Below are 21,247 nucleotides of genomic sequence, written 5' to 3'. Positions count from 1 at the left end.
CACCAGTCAGCATTGTCTGACATCGCTCCAGGTATTCACTCAATCTCAGACTCGTGTACCAATTGTCTATCACAACATGACGTCCAGTATCAAGTAAATCCTTCATCATGTGCACAACAATTTTCTCCGACACTGACAAGGGCGATGCAGCAGGATCTGTGACAGCAAAAGTATCTTTACCATAATATATTTCAAAATTCCATGAGTACCCTCTCCACTGCTTATCAGATGGACACAGAACAAATGCTTTTATCCCAAACCTTGCACGTTTTGTCTTGATGAACTGTCGGAAGCCAAGACGACCTTTCCATAAAATTAGGGCTTCATCAACTGCTACATGTTTATGTGGCCTCATCAGTGACTGACTTCTGTCTCTTATCAAATCTAAGTATGGTTCAATCCTTGTACCAGGTTGGTTTTTTACTACTGTGGATGGGGGAGAGAACCTCGAAAATTTCAAAATGCTAAAGAATCTGCCTCTGCTCATGACCTCTTTGCAGAAACTAGGCAGCCCTGTATATATAGCACCTTTGGTCCAGTACATTTTCATTCGTGGTAGTTTAGTTATGGCCACTGCCATCACAAGACCAAGAAACGTGAACATTTCATCCAATGTAACCTTGCGCCATTTCAGTCCGTTGATTTTCCCATTTTTCTGGGGATTTTCTCTGAAAAACACTTCTGCTTTTTCATTACACCACTCACAGAGAGAGGAAATTACCTCTCGGTCAAAAAAAGTATTTGAAAGCATCCCCAGGCCTTGTAAGGGGTGAGGGACCTAGCCCAGGATTTATGCCTGAGAATTGTGCAGTGAAGCGTGGTTTTTCTTCCGGCCGCTTATCATTGAAAATGTCCGACACCAAGCACCAGCCTCCCTCCACGACACGTTCCTTGATATCACTCGTTTCGTCACTTATTTCACTGCTTGAGAGGTCGTCATCACTCTCAGATCCACTATCATCTGGTATAAATTCTTCACCAGAACTATCACTGAGCTCCTCCACCATGTTGTGAAAAAAACGGCAGAAAAAAAAACGAAAAAAATAGCTCAACTCCCTCCCAACTGACCACAGTAGGCAACTGATTGGTTGAGCTGGCTTGCTGATAGATCATAGACGTCACAGAGTCCCTAACCAAGAGTTCCCTGTGACTGGACGAGACCGAAAAGGGGAGGAGCTAAAACTGGACTAATAGTTGTGTCCCGCATTCTGTATCAACACCTGGAAGCCTGGGCCAGGTGCTCTGTACTTCCCAGACTCATCACAATAAATTGACGTCTGGGAAACGTCATGGCCCTGCCGACCGGATGGATCGTGACGTTGTATTTACGTCATGGTACCGAAGGGGTTAAACATGTTGCCCTGGCAGTACCTGATGAATGCACTGGAGAGTGCTTGAGATCACAGAGGGGTTTTGGTGCCAGACTGACTGGGGATTGGGAGCAGCACAGACTTGTCTCAACGGGCACAAGTTTTGTTGACAATGGACAAGGAGAGGTATGTCAGGGAAATCAATGAGGAAATGGACAGCCATTTTCATGTGAACGGCCTTCAGCCAGATTACTAAACCCTGAAGAAGTTCCATTCCAGACCTACTTCTTGATTTAACTCTGTTCAGACAGCTGATGGATGGTTCATACTGGGGGTAAGTACAGGGCTCCTTGGGCTGAGTACTTTGTGCAGCTGTATATGGCTGAACCTCCCAGTGGAAAGCTTCCATCAGCTGGTGTACTAATACTGACTGCTCTCCAACCAACTGATGATATCGCACCTTCTCAGGAGGAAATCAAGAAGGAAGTGGATAGGTCGAAGTGGTAGAGCAGCTGGTGTTTGTGGCATCCCCGTAGAACTGATAAAAGTTGGAGGTGAAGATATGATCAGGGAATTACATGCAGTCATTGAAGCCATTTGGCAGACTGCTATCATTCTTCCTAACTGGACAAGGGATTTGGCCACCCTCATCTGGAAAGGGAAAGGAGACCAGCGTGCCTAGTAAATGCTGTGGTATTAGAGTACTCGGTGTACCAGACAAAGGTTCTTGCTCATAATCTCCTGATGTGTATCCAGGACCACTTGCTAAAGTTTCTGAGGCCTCAGCAATCTGGATTCACACCCAAGAAGTCAACAACTGACCACATTCTAGCTCTCTGAGTTCTCGTGCAATGCCGCCTTGGGTATCAACAAAGTCTACTTGCAACCTACATGGATCTCAAGAAGGCATTCAGCTCAGTAAACTGGGAGGTACAATGGAAACTCCTGTAACTCTGTGGGATAATCCAGCTGATTGCTGACCTGTATTCAAACACAGAGTAGTCAAGTGTGGAGAAGGAACATCAGACTTCTCTCCAGCAAGTATTGGAGTACAGGGATGTGTCCTTGCTCCCAGGCTTTTCAACACATGCATGTACTGTACAGGCAAACAGCAGTTTAACGACGCAATTGGTTAAGTAAAAACCTATCGCTAAGCAGGGTATCTTAAATCGGGGACAATTTAACATATATAGGGATCTGTTTTTGAGCCTTGGGTTTCCCCCCCAACCAAGTCCTAAACTCACCCAAATGAGTCCAAAAAAAAAGTTTAAAGCCAATCTATATGGCCTAACAGCTGTAAAAAAAAGCTAACTTAAGCCCAACATCTGTAAATAACTCACTAAAACCAACAAATATGAAAATCATAAAAACTGGGTCAGAAAATATCAAACACCTCTCATGACCTACTTCTTGTAAGTCATTGTCCTGTCCTGGTCGTCATCCTTGCTATCTCCCCCCACCCTCCCCAAGGCTAGGGGACATGTGGTGCTCCCTAGCACTCACTCATCCTCCTCAAACCCCATTTCCAGGTGGGGTGAGAGTGGGGGTGGGGGTGGGGGGGGGACCTTGGTGAGGTGGGTGATGGTAGCGGGAGACTGATGTGCTGGCTCTGGGGTGGCGATGTCGTGCGACGCCCATCGCAAAACAGGGTAGGCCTACGATAGGTGGTGTAGGGAGGTATTTCTATCACCATCACTAATCTGGGGTATCGTACATAGGCTATCATAAATTGGGGTTTGCCTGGATGCTTGGCTGGGCTGTGAGTTGAAGTCACTGTGCAGTATCAATTTGCAGTTTCAGGGTTACTGACCTTAGCATAGTCACCGGAGATACTACTGAGTGCCCTCAAGGAATTTCACAACACTGCAAAGCCATACGGATTAAAGGTCTCTTAGGCCAAGACCAAGGTCCAGACATCTGGTGGCTTGCTGGATGAAGGAGTTCAGTCTGTCCAAGTGTGTGGTGAGAATGTGGAAGTCTTGGAAAGATTCACTATCTTGGTAGGGAAGTAAATAAACAACAGATGGCCAGATGATGAGATTTCTTGTCACATCAATCTTGCCTGCATGGTGATGAATTTACTCAACTTAGGTATTTGGCATTGCTGTTATCTGTGTAGAAGGATGAAAATTTGCATCTTCAAGGCACTGGCACTCCCTGTCTTACTCTGGCTGTCAACAATGAACTGAGGTGGCAAATTTGACTCTTTTGGCACTACGTACCTTCGCAGGATCATGGGATATCACTGCTACGACCGGGTACTAAACAAGTGAGTACAGTGTACTTCATGAGACTGAGTCAAGGCCATAAAATATGTTGGCACCACCCCCAGTTATATGGACATGTAGTCCATTTTTCTGAGGTTGACCCTGCCCACAGGGTGATCTCTGAGAGTTTACCTGGGGTGAAGGAGACCAAGGGAAAGGCCATGGAACCCAAGGATGGAGCAGGTAGATATTCATGTTGAGGGATACTTAAAAGGGGGCAGAGTCGCTGTCCAAAGGGCTGCACAAAGGGACCCCATGGTTAGTGCAGAGGGTGAGTGAGGCTACATGCAGCACAGTGTTTGCCCCCCCAACCCCACCCCACCCCACCCCCACTTTTTCCATACTACTGGTGCTGCAAATTAAGTGAAAAATTAGTGAAACAGTTTTAAAGGTAGCAATGAGACTTTAAAAAAGCCACTTCTCTTTGGTTCATAAATGAGTTTATGGCAAAAAATTAATGTAAAAAATATAACTTACAATGAGGGCTTTTTGTATAATAGTACAGCTTCATTCCAACATATTATCCATGCACTGTAAATCATCATCATCCTTAACCTTTTTCCCATCTAAAAATGGAGTGAAGCTGGATCCAGAAATAAGACAAAAGAAGTACAGTATAGAAGTATAAAAGGGGGAGAACTATCAACAGTATGCCAAGTGAAATAGGCCACACAATCAATAACATCATTCTATCCCCAAAGACCCTGTTTCTATCTATCTATAACCAGAAGCCATGATCCCATAAGACGTGGCTGTTTGTCTGAGTTATGTAGTAATTATTTTATGGGGAGGGGCATTAACCCTCCACCAACCTGACACACAGGGAACACGTATGGGTTGGCTATATGGTTACCAACCAGCACTGTAAATGGTTTCTTGGCTTACACGAAACCATTAGCTTGTCAATCAGGATAATGCCACCTGAAAAGGAAATAGGAGAAATAAAAAGTGGGAATAAAGATGAGAGAAATAGGAAGAGAGGAAGGCAGACACAGAAAGAGAATGATAAAGGTGAAGGAAGATGGTGGCACTGCATCAAGTGAGTGGCTGATGGCTGCCACCACCTACCACTAATCCTGTTTCCAATCAGAATAAAAGTGCCCTCAAGACTGACCGGTGGAGTAGTGGAATGGGAAGGTGAGTGGTGCAGAGATGGTCTGATCAATATCATAAAAAGGGTTCTCTCCATACATGAGTGTGTACATTGTCACACCCAAGGACCACACCTCCAGCTCATAGCCACTGTACCTGTAGGGCCAACTTACATTAGTTTTGGTTAGGTTAGCAAACAATCAATTAGGTTAAATTTGGTTTTACTGGATCAAATAGATTAAATTAGATTCCACTATCAGAATAAGTAAATTTGGGTTCTATTAGGCCTGAATAAATTAGGTTTGGTTCTACTGGATAACAGGTTAGATTAGGTTCCATTTGGTCAGAGTGCTCATTTAGCAAAGAATCAATTAGGTTAAATTTGGTTATACTGGATCAAATAGATTAAATTAGATTCCACTATCAGAATAAGTAAATTTGGGTTCCATTCGGTCAGAATAAATTAGGTTTGGTTCTACTGCATAACAGGTTAGATTAGGATCCATTTGGTCAGAGTGCTCATTTCAAATTACGGTATTGTTTTTCTTCTTCCTCGCATACACTCTCAGTCTGTTTCTTACTATCCACTTGCCTCATATGGCTGAACCACATGACTGTAATTTAAAGCACTTCAAACTGAAAATGACAAATATATGAAATCCAAAATCTAGGACAATGATGGAGAAATATGTGGACTTTATTTTCATTACAACTTGTCAATGTCATCATCATTATTTTTTTCTTTCTCAGCTAGATCAAACACTGGATGGCTGTGTTACAAGGAAATTAAAATCCAAAAATTTAAACCCCTTTGGTACAATAAAATCATTTAGATTTTATTCTTGCTAGCATTAGATGATAGTACTCACCTTGAAAAATGCACCCAGTAGTTAAGTAGTAAAACCTAGCCTATCTCTATTAACCACTTCACCATGAGGGATCTCTCTTAAACTAAGCAACCAGTAGTTAACCCGTACCATCCCAGGCATTTTTGCAATTTTATACCCACCCAATCCCAGACACTTTTTCACGACATCCTGACGCTATGACAGACAGTGGCCAACTGATGTAACCCACCCACCAAGAACCAAACTCAGTGCTACAAGTGCTTTGGCACAGTGTTGCCAATACATTAAGGTACTCCTTAGCAAAAAATTAGCTAGACTGAAGCAATCTGAGATGCTACAGGGCTGTCAGCACCATCACATCGGTGAGATTCAGTGAGACTTTTTTTTACTGTCGGCACCAGGCCGACGGCGGGATTGTACGGGTTGAGTGGTAAAAACTAGCCTATCTTTACTAACCACTTCACCATGAGGGATTTCTCTTAAACTGAATAAAACTGTCTGGCAGCAGCATGACTTGAGTAATAGAGTATACAGTTAACTCTCAACTATCTGGCGTAATTCAGCCAAGCCCTACGCCAGATATTGTATTGTACCCTCCAATTGGATCCATATTCAGTGTTGAGCTGGATATTGTGTTATTATCTGTCTAAACCCTCTATCCTAAAAACTTTCCAATGAGTAAAAGATGAAAATTATGCATAAAATACAATAAAGTAATGATAAAATACAGTAACATAGTGCCAGATGGCTACCATGTATAAGCCAGTTGATATACCTCGAAGCCGAATATTACATACAACCGCCGGCTACGTCCCTTTGTGGCGCTGGGTATTGCATAATTTCACTGGATATTGTTTTAATAGAGCCGAGCCAGCAGCACCAGGTATTGGGTTGGGCAGGATATTGCAACAACGATTAACTGATAGTTTACTGTACGTTACTGTATTGTACTGAAGATGTACTGTCCAGTACTGTACTGAAGAGGCTAACATGTATGTGGCTTTTCACTTCATTCCCAAGGACTTCTTTTGCCTGTACTGTATACATACCTCCAAGCACTACCCACCTGTTCCCCTTGAGGACCTCTGGACTACAATACTCCACAGTGCCAGCAAACTGTGCGAAGGTGCGGCCAGGTCGAGTGAATGCTGCCGACCCAAAGTCTATCAACTTAACGTGGAAGTTGGAGTCCAAGATTACATTCTCGTCCTTCACATCACGGTGCACAATATTCAGTGAGTGCAGGTACCGAAGTGCTGACACAATCTGTTCAACAAAAATATCTGGTGTCTGGAGTTTAACTAAATAAAATATTGAAGAAGAACCTTGATGATGCCACGTGTGGAGGAAAAATACATGGATTAATATGAACAGTTAGGGCTCCTCCCCTCCTTCCCACCTCCCCCCCACAAAGTTGCCCAGTGTTAACTTGAATAAAATACCTAATAACATAAACAGCAGCAACGTGTAGATGGGGTTACATCTGCTGTTTCTGCAACCCCAAGCTTATCTGGAAAAAATTCTTTATCCTTTTTAACCTTTGTACAGGTGAGATTTTGTTCAAAACTACTTGAATGCAACCTAGGTGGCTATTACAATTTATCTCTTTGTTCACCTAGTATGTTACCAGTACTTGATAGCTCATCATCATCATTATCATGATTCGGACCTCCTTTTCCACCTAGGGCAGGGTGAGGAGTACCAATGTCCAGACAGCCTAAGCTTACCCAGTCCAATGGGCCACGCTTCCATTCACTCATCATTCAAGCCCCCAGAATCCTGGCTTTATCTGATACACCAAAAACACGTACCACATTCTGTAGCTTCACATAAACATATCCGACAGAGTCAATCCTGACATTATCACGTTAAAAAGGGGTGTCGAATCCCTGATAATGCACTTCTCACAACATTCATCCAGCCAGCTCAATCTCTTGTCAGTTCCCTAGCCTCACCAACTTCCATATCTCTCTTCCTCACACACTCATCCACCATATCCCTCCACCTTCTCTTTGGCCTACCTTGCCTCCTCGCTCCTTCAAATTTGCTCAGATATACCTTTTTCACCACTCTATTGTTATCCATTCTCTCCACATAACCATACCATCTCAGTACACTCTCTTTGATTCTGGCGTCCACAGACTTCCTCACTCCACATTTTTCACGAATAACTTTATTTCGTATGCTATCCACTCTCTGTATTCCACATACATTACTCAGCAGTCCCATCTCCGCTGCTCTTACTCTTGACTTTTCATTTTCATACCACACTATATTCTCACTTCCATATGTTACACTTAGCACTAACACTCCTTCATATAAGCCTCATGCAGCTGCAACACTCAAGCCTCTCTTTCTTATCAAGGCCTTCACAGCACCAGCTACCTTCCTTCCTTGTGTCACTCTACTTTCCACTTCTTTTGCACATTTTCCTCTTTTCTATCACTGTACCCAGGTATTTGAACTTGCTCACCAACTCTAGTCTCTTTCCATTCACTGTAACACACTGGGAGTCACCTCCTCTCTCAATAACCATCACTTTACTAATTTCTACATTTACTCTCAAGGCACGACGTTCATAGACATCAGCAAAACACTGCACTAGTCTACCAAGTTCTTGTCCAGTATTTGTAAGTACTACTGCATCATCAGCATACAACAGATTTGAGATAATCCAAACATCACCATTCATTACCAATGCCATCCCTCTCTCCATTACTCATGTTTTTACTTCTCTCATCACCCCATCCATGTACATATTGAACAACCATGGGGACATCACACAACCTCGTCACACGCCCACACCGATTATGAACCATTCACTTAAATGCCCATACCCTTACACATGCTTCACTACCATCATAGATACTCTTGATGACACCTAGCAGCTTACCATCTACACTGTACACATGCAAAACCTTCCACAATCCTTCTCTGTCTACTTTGTTGTATGCTTTTCCCAGATCCATGAATGCCATAAACACATTATAGTCCTTCTTTCATGCCCTCTCCACTATCTGTCTTACAGTAATTATTTGATCCACACATCCTATGCCACTCCTAAAGTCACCCTGTTCAACACTCACTAGGACGTCTGATATCTCTCTCTTACTTTTGGTATAATAATTCTTCCATATACCTTCCTTACCACACTCAGTAAACTTATGCCACGATAATTCTTGTACTCACTTTGCTCACCTTTATTTTTGTACAGGGGTACAATCACAGTTTTTTCCACTCTGGTGGCACAGTTTCACTCATCCATGCCTTCTTACATATCTCCAAAATGCACTTCATTCTGCTCTCTCCACTACACTTAATCATCTCTGCATGCACCTCATCAACCCCAGCTGCTTTCCCTTTTCAGCCGCTTCACAGCGTTCTTCACGCGCGCGAGTAACATGTTTCCTGGCACTGCATTCCTTCTCTGCACACCCCCAAAACCAATCATGTTTACAGTGGCTCTGCTCTCTCTATTCCCTTTCATCAGGCTTTCAAAATATTTTTTCCATCTGGTCCTTACTTCATCTCCATGGGTTATAATCTACCACTTACATCCTTCACACTTTCACATTCATTCTGCTGTTACTTCTACATTTCTACACTTCTTTCCAGAATAACTTCCTGTTTTCTGAGCAATTTGCATTCATTTTTCTTCCTAAATCATCATTTACATCCTTCTTTTTCCTCTTCCCTAGTCTCTTTATGTGCTTCTTGCTCTCAATATATTCAGTTGGTATTTCAATTGAACTCCTGTCCTGTAACCACTCTAGCCACTTCTTCCTCTTTTTCTCCACTGCTGTCTTAACCTCTTCATCCCACCATGCTGTACATTTCTTCTTTGTTGTTACTCATGCCACACCACACACCGCTTTAGCTGTAACTTTCTTCTTTGTTGTTACTCATGCCACACCACACACCACTTTAGCATTCCTAACTAAGCAATCCCTATATGCATTCAACAGGCTGTCCAGATCCATTTAATTCCAATTCACTGATTCTAACTCCTCCCCTGCTTTGGTCCTGTATTCATCCATCCATCATCCAATTCTGTGTTGCCCCATGAGGAGCATAGGAGCCCGGGGCAAGGCAAGTTGGTCCTGACATTTAAGATGAGAGTGACCAGCCTCACTCATCCCTGAATGGCATTACATAAGCAATAAACCCCAACCACCCCTTGGATATAAACCCATATAGGCTCAATCCAATTGGAGCACCTTAATTACCCACTAAACCACCAGGCACTGTAATTTGGTTATATGGTTACCACCCAGCATGGTAAATGGTTTCCTGGTGTACAGGAAGCTACTTGGCTTGTCACTCAGTGTAGAGTCACCCATAGGCAGAAGGAAGAGGAAAGAAAGAAGGAAAGAAAGGCACAAAGGGGAGTGTAAAGTCACCCATAGGCAGAAGAAAGAGGAAAAAATGAAGGAAAGAATGACAGAAGAGGAAGGAAAGAAGAGAGGAAAGGGCAGACACCCAAAGCGGCACTACGTCGAGTGAGTGGATGGTGAGCGCCCCCACCTACCACTAAAACATGCCAACTGCATCTGGTGTTCCCAGGCGGTCACCCATCCAAGTACTAACCAGAACCAATGTTGCTTAACTTCGCTGATCAGACAAGAAGCGGTGCATTCAAAATGGTATGGTCCTGTATACATCTGCCATTTCTTTGATCTCAGCTTCTCGACTTTCAGTCTTTCTCCCTGACTGCTCCTCTCTCTCCTGGTCCACCTCACTCCTCTCAGCTTGATCTTGCATACCACAATCACATGATCTAACAGACCTCCACGTCAACCTCTCACGGCCCTCGTATCAGCAACCATTCCCAGCATCGACCTCTCTACGAGCATATAATCAATCAGGCTCCTTTCAACATGATCCCTGTTCCCTCTGTATCATGTATATTTATGTGCATCTTTGTGTCTTAAATACAAGCTACAAATTCACAGCCTCCTTTCCTGACATATATCCTTCAGTCACTTCCCACTGTCATTTTCTCCTGGTACTCCATTACAACCCATTATGTCATCCTCTAGACCAGTGACTACTCTTCCATTCATATCGCCCATTACAATCACTTTATGCCCCCTAGGTATTTCTCCCACTACTTCAACCACCTCATCCCAAAACCTGTCTTTCTCTCTCTCACTCCTATCATCACACAGTGCATATTCTTACGATCACAGCCACTTTCACTTTCTCAAACTTGAACTTGACATACATACTTCTCGAGCTGACACATTTGTAATCTCTCATTCCACTCTGCCACACCTCATTCATCAACAAAGCAACTCCTTCCTTGCACATTCCTTGCCCATTCATGCCCTATCTTACACATTTCACACCCTCCCACTCCTCCACTTCACAACCTTTCATCTTTGTTTTACATAATGCCATCACAGCATATCTCGCACTCTTGAACACATTCACCACTTTCACCCTCTTGCTCTCCTCATTCACACCTCTCGCATTCCACACGGCCATGTGAATCTGCCCATTTGGTTGTGGCTCTGGGCAGGTATTGTACTGGGCTCTCCAAGGCTCTCCGAAACATTTGCCATGATTGAGTTTAGACAGGGGAATCTGGGGGACACTTAACCCAGCCAAACACCCCAGTTATATGGTTGCCACCCCACATAGTAAATGGTTTCCTGGGTACAGGAAGCCGCTTTGTAGCTTTTTAAATATAATATATATATATATATATATATATATATATATATATATATATATATATATATATATATATATATATATATGTATATATATATATATATATATATATATATATATATATATATATATTATATGTGTATGTATATATATATATATATATATATATAATCTATCTATCTACCTATCTAAACAGTATATATAAATGGATGGATTCACAACATGACTTAAGTGCAATCTTTCTTGCCATATCATAACCCTCCTATTCACATGGTGCTGCACAAATTTTCACCTCATCTGAAGTCTGACATTCCTCCTGGTCATAACCCAGCTGTGTACTCACTGACAAGAAAACTAATACCATTTACAAAGATCATGATGAAGATGATGATGATGATCTTGATGATGATAACAGTGATGAAGAGAATGATAATACAGTAATGTCAGCATTGTTATAGCAGTATTCTGTGCACTGACCTGCCTGAATATGTGAGCAGCAAGAGGTTCATCAAGGACTGGGTTGCGATCAATAAACTCAAAGAGGTCCATTCCTGACCCCCACTTCTCCATCACCAGCTGGAAGTAGTCCTCACTCTCGAACATCTCATGCACTGACACCTGGTGAGAGAATGTCAAAGTTTGACTGCAGCCTCCTCACAAAAAACAAATTCCAACAATTGGATATACTGTATATCATTCATGTTATCAGCACAACAGTTCCTAAGGACTCATTTAAACTCAGGATAATGAGACACTGACACTTCTGATCATAAACCATTGAACAATTCAATACGTTTGGCCCGGGGGGGGGGGGGGTCAAAAACATTCCAGTACATGAAACTAAGTTTGACTATTTTCTGTCAACACAAATGACATAACTAAATTTTGCTCTGTCAGATTTCTGGATCACTGTACCGGTACTTCAACTGTCATAACAATGCCTGATACTGATTAGGACGGTGTATGTGCATGAGGTGGCAGGAAGAGAGGGAAGAAGGGGAAGGAGAGACTGAGGATAAGATGGAAGAATGGGGTGGAGAGATATATGGGAGCAGGGTGTGTCAACTGAACAAAGGGCAGCCTGATGGCGGAGAATAGGATGGAAATATGACAATTTAGTTACGGTCACCTCTTAATGGACTGAGGTGTATAATAGACAGGCAGATACTATTTGTTTGAATGAGCATTTCAGTATCAGTGTGACTGTGGATGGCAGCCAAGTGTTTGAGATCACTCATAGACCACTGGCTGATGTCATGATCAGCATCAGTCACGAAGGCTATACTTTCTAACCAAAATCCTTTACATGAAGGCAGTGCCTCAACCCCTTGGCAAGGAGAGCCAATGGCATAAGTTGCATCAAGGACAATGTTTCACCTTCAGTGAATCAGTGGAGTGCAATTGCATAACAGTACTACATGTGAAGACATGTTGGTGTGACTCACAATGTTCGGGTGGCTAAGTGTCATGAGGAGTGACACCTCGAGTGGCACACGGCGACGCAACAACATATCATCCACCCAGCTGTCCTTGTACACCTTCCCCTTCTTGATGAACTTTGTCACAACCTGTATACAACAACAAATGGTCATAAACAGTATGTAAATCACATCATAATCTACATAGCTAAATAACATTAATAAATGCATCATCAATATTGTTATCATCCTGCCCTCAAGGAGGGGGCAATGTAGAATGTATATATACTGTATACAGTACCCTCAAGCGTCCACCATCCACTCACTCGACATAGTGGCAGCTCTTGGGTGTCTGCCCTTTCCTTTCTCCCTTCTTTCCTTCCTTCCTTCCTCTTCTTGTTTTATTTCCTACATTCTTTCCTCTTCCTTCTGCCTACAGGTGACTTTACACTCCCTCTTCTGTCATTCTTTCCTCTTCCTTCTTCCTATGGGTGACTCTACACTGAGTGACAAGCCAAATGGTTTCCTGAACACCAGGAAATCATTTCCTATACTGGGTGGCAACCACATAATCAAATTATGGTGCCGGGTGGTTTAGTGGGTAATTATGGCACTCCAATCAGATTAAGCTTGTGCAGGATTATATCCAAGGGATGGTTGGGGTTTATTGGTCACTTAATGCCACTCAGGGATGAGTGAGGCTGGTCACTCTCATCTTAAATGCCAGGACCAACTTACCTAGCTACGCCCCTCCTACACTCATGGGACAACACAGGATTGGATGACCCTCGCATCAAACACAGGTGCTGTGTTGGACCAAAACCAAATTGGACAAATAAAAGAAACCAAATTGGACAAATAAAAGAAATTAAGGGAAAAAATAAGTCAGTAAACCTTGGAAAAGTCCTCATCAAATATTAACCCCCCCACATTTTCATACTATGAATAATTTGCTGACCTTTAACCCCTTCTTTACCGACCCCTCCCCCAAATGTAAACATTACGTTTACCCCCCATACCGACCTGATAGCTCCCCCTCCCATAGTGTGAGGGGTAGTGTATATTTTTTGCCACGTCGAAACTATTCACTCTTTTTTATTTGTTTGTATACTGATGATCACATAAACCCAGCATGATGTTGGTAATAAAAAAATATTAAATAAATCATTACGGTATATACGTTTACATATCTTATGCTAAAGTACTGTTACCCAGGTAACTACTGTACAAACTGGCTTGAAAAAAATGTCCTGCAAAGATGGATGGCTTATTTATGTACCTTGTAAGCTAAGCATGAAGTATGTGGACACACGTGATGGTGATGGCGACCTTGACCCACTTGTTGCAGAGAGTGCAGCGTCACTAAGCTCCCTACTATTTTCCTCCTCCTTCCTCACTCACATCAACTTCGCTATCATTTTCAGGATCACAGTCATCTACTGACACATCAGACAATGCGGCATCATCTGATACATCTAAATAAGTATCCTCATGAGGAATAAACTCGTCACTATCGGAATTTACCAGAGATGCCATGAGAGAAAAATATCCTGTACACCCTCTCTCGTGGTCAAGTGCGTGGTAACTGACTCTCTCAGGCAGGCCAAGGGGTGTAAATTTTGCCATATGTCAGCAGAATATATAGTACGATATCTGTAGTAGAAATTATAAATAAAATAATGATTGGTCTAAAAGAGGTTACATCACAGATGAGTGAGCAAGCCATTGGCGCCACCGCAACTAAGTTATGACGTATCTTATGATGTCAGAATTCGTCAGAACTTCGTCACAGACTTTGTCGTCAAAACACAGAGCTGTTGGTAACACGAGGTCCTCAGAAACAGCCTTACCGGGCTACCCTGAGGCCCATAAGCTGCCATTCATTAGAGGGTGTACCAGCGTACAACGGTAGCGGTTCCGGTGTCTCACGGGTGTTTACTGGCGATGTATGGGGGTACATCAAAACACATTTTCGGTAAAGAAGGGGTTAAGATGAGTGCTGATCAGCATAATAACACACACGGTTCTTCACATTACTGAGCACTTCCTGACGACAAATTTCGCTGCGTTCCTTGCTGACTGTTTCTTTCAGGGTCTCAGCAGTATGTAGGATCTCAATGATATGCTGTATTCTCATGGGAAGGTCTGGAGGAGGTGGTTTTCTAGGCATCCTGAGTAAATGGGTAAGGGGGTGGGGGGGTGGGGGAATTTAAAAAGCCACACAAAAGCATGGTCCTGCACGAAAGACACAGTCCAACACGAGGAGACAAGGGACTGAGGCAGCACATAAAAGCACTTGTGCGCATCACGTAACCACATGCTGATATTTGACTTGATGGCATCACAAACACAGGCAGTGGGACTGAGAATTGCGAGTTTTGATTGGCTGGCGTCAATAGCATGGGCAGTGCGTACAGTACCGTGCTGGACTAGTATCGCCTTGCAGCGAAAGAACTTCTCGGATTTCTGCCACTTCTAAGGGTTGGTTCCATGTTGGGTGCGAGGCACCATGTTACAACAAAATACTGTATGTTAATATTTTTTCTGGTGACTGTGTTGGACCCAAACGAAGTGGACAAACATGTGTTGGACGCAAGGGAACTGTATATACAAACACACACACACATACAGTATATACACAATACTGTACAGAGAGAAAGAGAGAGAGAGAGAGAAAGAGAGACCGTGAGCATGCCCAAATAAATGGAGTACTGTACACTTTTTCACTTCATCCGTCCATCCATCATCCAATCCTATGTTGCCCCATGAGAAGTGTAGGAGTCCAGGGCTAGGCAAGTTGGTCCTGACATTTAAGATACCATTTACTAAACAATAACAGAGCACCTTGTAAATAATAAACAACACCCAGCCATATACTTTCTATCTATCTATCTATTGCCAGATGCCTTAATCCCTTATACGGGGTGGCCACAAACAAATCACCTCCACGTCACCCTGTCCCCTGCCATTTCACTGCCCTGCTCCCAATTCACACCCCCTTCCCTCATATACCTCTCCACTCCATCCATCCATCTCATCCTTGGCTTCCCCCTCCCTCTCTCCCCCTCCACCTCACTCACATACACTCTCCTCATCCGTGTCTCAATCTCCATCCTCTCCACATGGCCAAACCACCTCAGTGTGTTCCTCCTAATGCATCCTCTCACATCCACATCCACACCACAACGCTCCTTCACATCCTCATTTGTCAGTCTGTCTCTCCATGTGACTCCACAGGCTCCTCTCAAATAACTCATTTCCACTGCTCTCACTCTTGACTTGTGTCCCTCCAACAACGTCCAAGCTTCACTTCCATACGTCAAAGTTGGTATCACAATACTGTCATGTAATAACTTTTTCACTTCCATGCTCATTTCCCTGTTTCTTATCACTGCCTTCAAGGAACCAGCAACCTTTCTTCCTTGTTGTACCCTTTCAAGCACTTCACCCTCCAAACTTCCATCCTTACTCATCACACTACCCAAGTACTTAAACGTACTCACATTTTCCATTTCCTCATCATCCAACCTCACTGTATATTCACTGACTCCACCTCTCTCAAAGACCATCACTTTACTCTTCCCTACATTCACCTTTAAATTCCTTTTCTTACACACTCTCCCAAACTCATCCACCAAGCCTTGCAGCTCCCCTTCGTCTTCACTTAACAACGCAGTATCATCTGCAAACAATAGTACAGGGAGTTTCCAAACACTGCCCTCTCTCATTAGGGCCACTCCAACATCCACTGCCCTACCTTGTGTCTCTTTTATAACCCCATCCATATGCAGATTGAACAACCATGGAGACATGACACATCCCTGTTTCAAACCAACCTTCAAATAGAAAAACTCACTCAGTTCACTATCCACACGTACTGCAGCCTTAGCACCGTCATACATACTCTTTACAGCATTCAACAACTTCCCATCTACTCCATATATTCTTCATACTTTCCACAATCCTTGTCTATCCACCCTGTCATATGCTTTCTCCAGATCCATGAAGGCCGCTTACAACTTCTTTCCCTTCTCTAGACACTTTTCCACTAAAAATCTAAGAATGAAAATCTGATCTTCACAACCTCTTCCCTTCCTAAAGCCTCCCTGTTCTTCTCCAACTAATTCCTCTGTTATTTCCTTAACTTTGTCAATAAGTATCCTAACGTATACTTTTTCTATTACACTAAGAAGACAAATGCCCCTATGATTATCACGCACTTCTCTTTCCCCTTTCCCTTTGTTCAAGGGAATAATTATACCTGACTTTCAATCATCCGGGACTTTACCTTCCTCCCAGGCCAATCTGCACATCTTCCACATCCATTCTACTACTATCTCTTCCCCATGCATCAGCATTTCATCACACACACTATCAATTCCTGAGGCTTTCCCCATTTTGACTTTCTTCAATGCTTTCACAACTTCCATCCTACTGATTCTTCCTGTCTTCTCACCTCCCTCCTTCTCCCAGCCATTCCCCAGCCACTTATACTCGTATTACTTTCATTCCCTATGTTCAACAATTCATTAGTGTTCCTCCATCTGCTCACTTTTTCTCTCTTCTCAACTAGTAATCTACCATTTTTATCTTTCACTCCCCTACTAACTTCATTGCCACCCTGTCTGATTCTCTTTACCTCTTTCCAGAACATTTTCTTACATTCCCTTCTCTTTACACTCAAATTCCTTCCAAATTCCTCATCCACTCTCTTCTTACATTCTCTTACTAATCTTTTCACCTCTCTCTTTCTTTCTACATATAACTCTCTCTTCCGTTTCTCAACTTCTTCCACGCCCCTATTTCTCATCCATTCATTATATACTTTCTTTTGTGCCACAGCCTGTCTCACCTCTTCATTCCACCATGCTGTTCCTTGCACCCCCTTTCGTCTTCTCTTCACCCCACACACCACCTCACATGCTGCACATATTTCCTCTGTGAATATCTTGCACACACCTTCCACGTCCCCCATCTGCTCCAATTCATATTTACCCAATCGTTCCTCCACTTCTCTCTTATATTCTGTCTTTTTCTCATCCTCTTGTAACCTTTCCACTCTCCTTACATCTACTCCTTCCTCCCGTCCTTCCCTTCTTCTATTTCTCCATTTTACTTGGACCTTGATTCTGACCACCACTTGGTGGTGGTCAGAAAGTCCACTCCCCCAACCTCTGTATGCTCTTGCATCCATTACACATCTTCGCATCCTTTCATCCACACACAAATAATCAATCATTGCCTTCCTTTCATTCAGTTCACCATCCACCCTTCTCATCACTTGCCATGTATACCTGTGGATCATTTTGTGCCTGAAGAGGGTACTGGCTATCATCAACCCCCTCCCGGTACAAATGTCCACTAAAGCACTGCCATTCTCATCTATCTCAGCAGGCACACCCCACTCACCAACTACTCCATCCACCTTCACATTCCCTACTTTACCATTCACATCACCAATCAAAAACACTCTCTACTGCATGCACTTTTAAAGTCTATCTACCATATCCAGACAGTTCATCCAGAATACCATCAGTGTTGATTATAATTATAATGTCACAAATGCTTAAAATATCACAAAATTTGTTATATCATTGCTACTGAACTTGAGGAAACTGGTAAATCAAATTCACTGGTAGCACTGGCAATGTAATAGATAATTTTCTGGATTTTATGGCTGACTTGACTCAAATGAGATTCTTTAAAAAGAATGATATATATATATATATAAAAAACTTCAAACAAATATGGTGTACACTTACCAGGAGACCATCAGAATTGCGAACACTCATCCTGACGCATCCAAATGCTCCCTTGCCAATCTGCCGCAGCACAGTATACTTTCGACTGAACTCGCCTGCTGTCTGACGCTCAAGTTCCTCATCAACACACTGCACAGATCAAGGTCATAGTTACACACTGCTGCTCGTGTATAAGATCCTCCAGTTATGAAGAAAAATAAAAGTACCCACACTATTAAACCACACTTGGACTTTTACATCACTATTTACAACTGCTGAGTACAGTACTCTGTTACAAATAACACTTCACTCATACCATTACTCAAATCTCCATTCACTCTCACCAGGGTGAGAGCACCCACATACCTAATCATAACCACTCCAACCAGCCACTTCTCAATCCCAAACTTTCCCACTGCCCACTTCACCACCTCCCTAAGGAATCTGTCAAAGGCCTTCTCCAAATTAATAAAAACAAAGTAAAGCTCCCTTTTTTTTCCTATACATGTTTCCTGAAGCTGTTGGAGAATGAATAAGGCATCAGTGGTCCCATTGCATGGCATAAACCCAAATTGCATCTACTCTATCATACCTTCTAAGACCTCCTCCATTACCTCATTACCTGGTTCAAAAGTGTTATGCCTCTATAATTTCCTCTCTCCAGGGCAGTACCCTTCCCCTTATACCCATTTACAATCACACTCTTCAGTCAGGCATCTAGGAAAACACACTCAAATATAATCAAGTTTTGGGGGATGAAGTACGTGAAAGGGTACAGCAGGGAAGAAAGGTTGTTGGTACACTGAAAGTAGTGATGAGAAATAGGGAGGTGAGTATGGAAGTTAAGAAGTCACTGCATGATGGTATTGTGATCCCTACCCTGACATATGGAAGCGAGGCGTGGACCTTGCAAGAGGGGAACAAGTCAAGAGTGAGAGCAGTGGAAATGAGTTACTTGAGAGGAGCATGTGGAGTGACGTGGAGGGACAGGTTGACGAATGAAGAAGTGAAGGAACGTTGTGGGGTAGATGTGGATGTGGTTGAAAAGATTAGGAGAAATACACTGAGGTGGTTTGGACATGTGGAGAGAATGGAGAATGAAAGACTTACTAAGAGGGTGTATGTAGGTGAGGTGGAGGGAGGGAGAGGGAGGGGTAGACCGAGGATGAGGTGGAGGGATGGAGTTGAGAGGTATATGAGGGAGGGGGGGGGGATGAGTTGGGGGGGGGGGGGAGTCAAATGGTGGGTGACAGAGTGACTTGGAGGCGTTTTGTCTGCGGCAACCCTTTGCGGGATTAGGGCGTCGGGCTATAGATAGATAGATAGATTATCAAATCAGTAACAAAACCCACTCCTGTACCTCTTAAGACCTTCAGCATTTCAGCAGTTAACCCACACATACCTGTCACCTTCTCCAACTACATCCTGTCTACAACCCTGCTCACAGTAGCAGCATCAATCAAAGGCCAAGGGCCAAACACTGGATCTGCTGACTGCAAACCTTTCTTGTTCCAGTCAAGCCCCTCGGCTCATTCAACAACCAGTTACAATGCTCTCTCCAGGCATCCTCACAGCCCAACTCTAGTTTCCTGCTTAATTCTTCACAGTTACCCCATACAACAATTACCCAATTACCTGTTACCACGTTGGTGCAATTGCCCTGCAGGTGCATAACAAGGACTACACACTATATGCTCAGAGCTATAAATTTACATCATTGCCATAACATGCCTTATACTGTCCACAATTACTGTCAGCAATTTGAAGTATGCATGCAGCTTTATTTATCTAGTGCCAAACCTAAGCATTTCCGGCAAATATTTTTGTAAAAACATTTATAATAAACATTTCCCTTTAAAAAGAGTATAATCATGTAACACGATGAAATTTAAAATTACTGTAAACAGAACACCAAGTATTGAAGAAATTCCAAATAATTATATTTTAATATGTACTACAAACAGTATTTTGGCAATAAGTTGTGTAATGGACACTTTCAGGAACAATACTTGGTGTGATTACCTGGCTGTGATACTAATATCATCCTATACATTTTACATGGATATCCTTCTCTCTTCCTCCCTCTTTTTTTTACCTCCTTCTCATACTCAAATTGGAGGTGGTTATCAACCAAGTTAATGGACACTTTCAAGTAGCTGGCACAATTACTCCAGACTTGGTGTAAGTACCCAGTTGCACAGTACTAATACCATCCTATACATTTTACTTAGATATCAGGGGGTTGTCTGTCTGTCTCTCTCTCTTTCTTCTCATACTCACACTGGAGGTGGTATCATCCAGGTTGCCTTTGCGTGACTGAATCAGTGAATACTCAGCTCCAGAACTTCCGTTAGTACTTGTGTGTCGACTATCTTCATCCGAGTCCCCATCCTCATCATTATTATTGCTTTTCTTCTTCTGCATTTGTTTGCTGTCCATCTCATTATTATCTACTGGTCTGTTATCAGTGGCTTCATCATCTGTTCGCTCAATGTCTGTGTCTTCATCATCAGCATCTTCACTCCTGTCATTATTTGCTCGTTGGGCTTGTGACCTTATTACCTGAGAAGTATGGGGAGAGATCTGGTTACACAGAGTCCTATTAGTTACATGATGCCTGTTTTACCTAAATCTTACTTCCAGTTTCATTCAGTTTATGAGGGAACTCTTGGATCAAAAAGATAACAAATAATCTCCATAACCCATTCATCAGCAGGATACTGACTGGTAATTGTTTCAGGCTATCCTCACTGTCAGCCAAGATTGTGTTAAAAACATCATAGCTTTGTCCATTCAAATGGTACTCTAAATGGGGGGAAGCTTTATATGTGGCCATGGAACTGTAACAGACTTTTTTGAAATAGGAGAAAGTAAACATAGAAAAAACAGTAGTAA

General features: G+C 42.8%; 1 protein-coding gene and 1 pseudogene across 1 annotated transcript; both read right to left on the bottom strand.

Moving 5' to 3' along the window:
* Positions 1-4,680: 4,680 nt before the first annotated feature.
* On the bottom strand, positions 4,681-20,791 carry LOC145405002 (PAS domain-containing serine/threonine-protein kinase-like). The gene is made up of 6 exons (XM_080276503.1): positions 20,633-20,791; positions 18,374-18,502; positions 12,639-12,761; positions 11,671-11,811; positions 6,584-6,783; positions 4,681-4,825 (listed from the first exon to the last, which is right to left on the bottom strand). The coding sequence occupies exons 1-6, from the start codon at positions 20,789-20,791 to the stop codon at positions 4,681-4,683; spliced, it is 897 nt and encodes a 298-aa protein (XP_080132629.1).
* Positions 10,056-10,176, bottom strand: LOC145405158 (5S ribosomal RNA; annotated as a pseudogene).
* Positions 20,792-21,247: the final 456 nt, after the last annotated feature.

This window comes from Coenobita brevimanus, chromosome 65 (genome assembly GCF_032717465.1).
Source record: "Coenobita brevimanus isolate Jiangsu-jjx chromosome 65, ASM3271746v2, whole genome shotgun sequence".
NCBI classification, from domain to species: domain Eukaryota; kingdom Metazoa; phylum Arthropoda; class Malacostraca; order Decapoda; family Coenobitidae; genus Coenobita; species Coenobita brevimanus.
This window is presented reverse-complemented; position numbering and strand designations above follow the sequence as displayed.

Excerpts from the sequence above, each read along its gene's own strand:
- LOC145405002 (XM_080276503.1), bottom strand. The coding sequence starts at position 20,791 with ATGGACAGCAAACAAATGCAGAAGAAGAAAAGCAATAATAATGATGAG. Across the intron at positions 12,762-18,373 it reads GCAATTCTGATGGTCTCCTG|GTTGTGACAAAGTTCATCAA; the intron begins GTAAGTGTACAC and ends TGTTGTATACAG. Across the intron at positions 11,812-12,638 it reads CACTTAGCCACCCGAACATT|GTGTCAGTGCATGAGATGTT; the intron begins GTGAGTCACACC and ends TTCTCTCACCAG.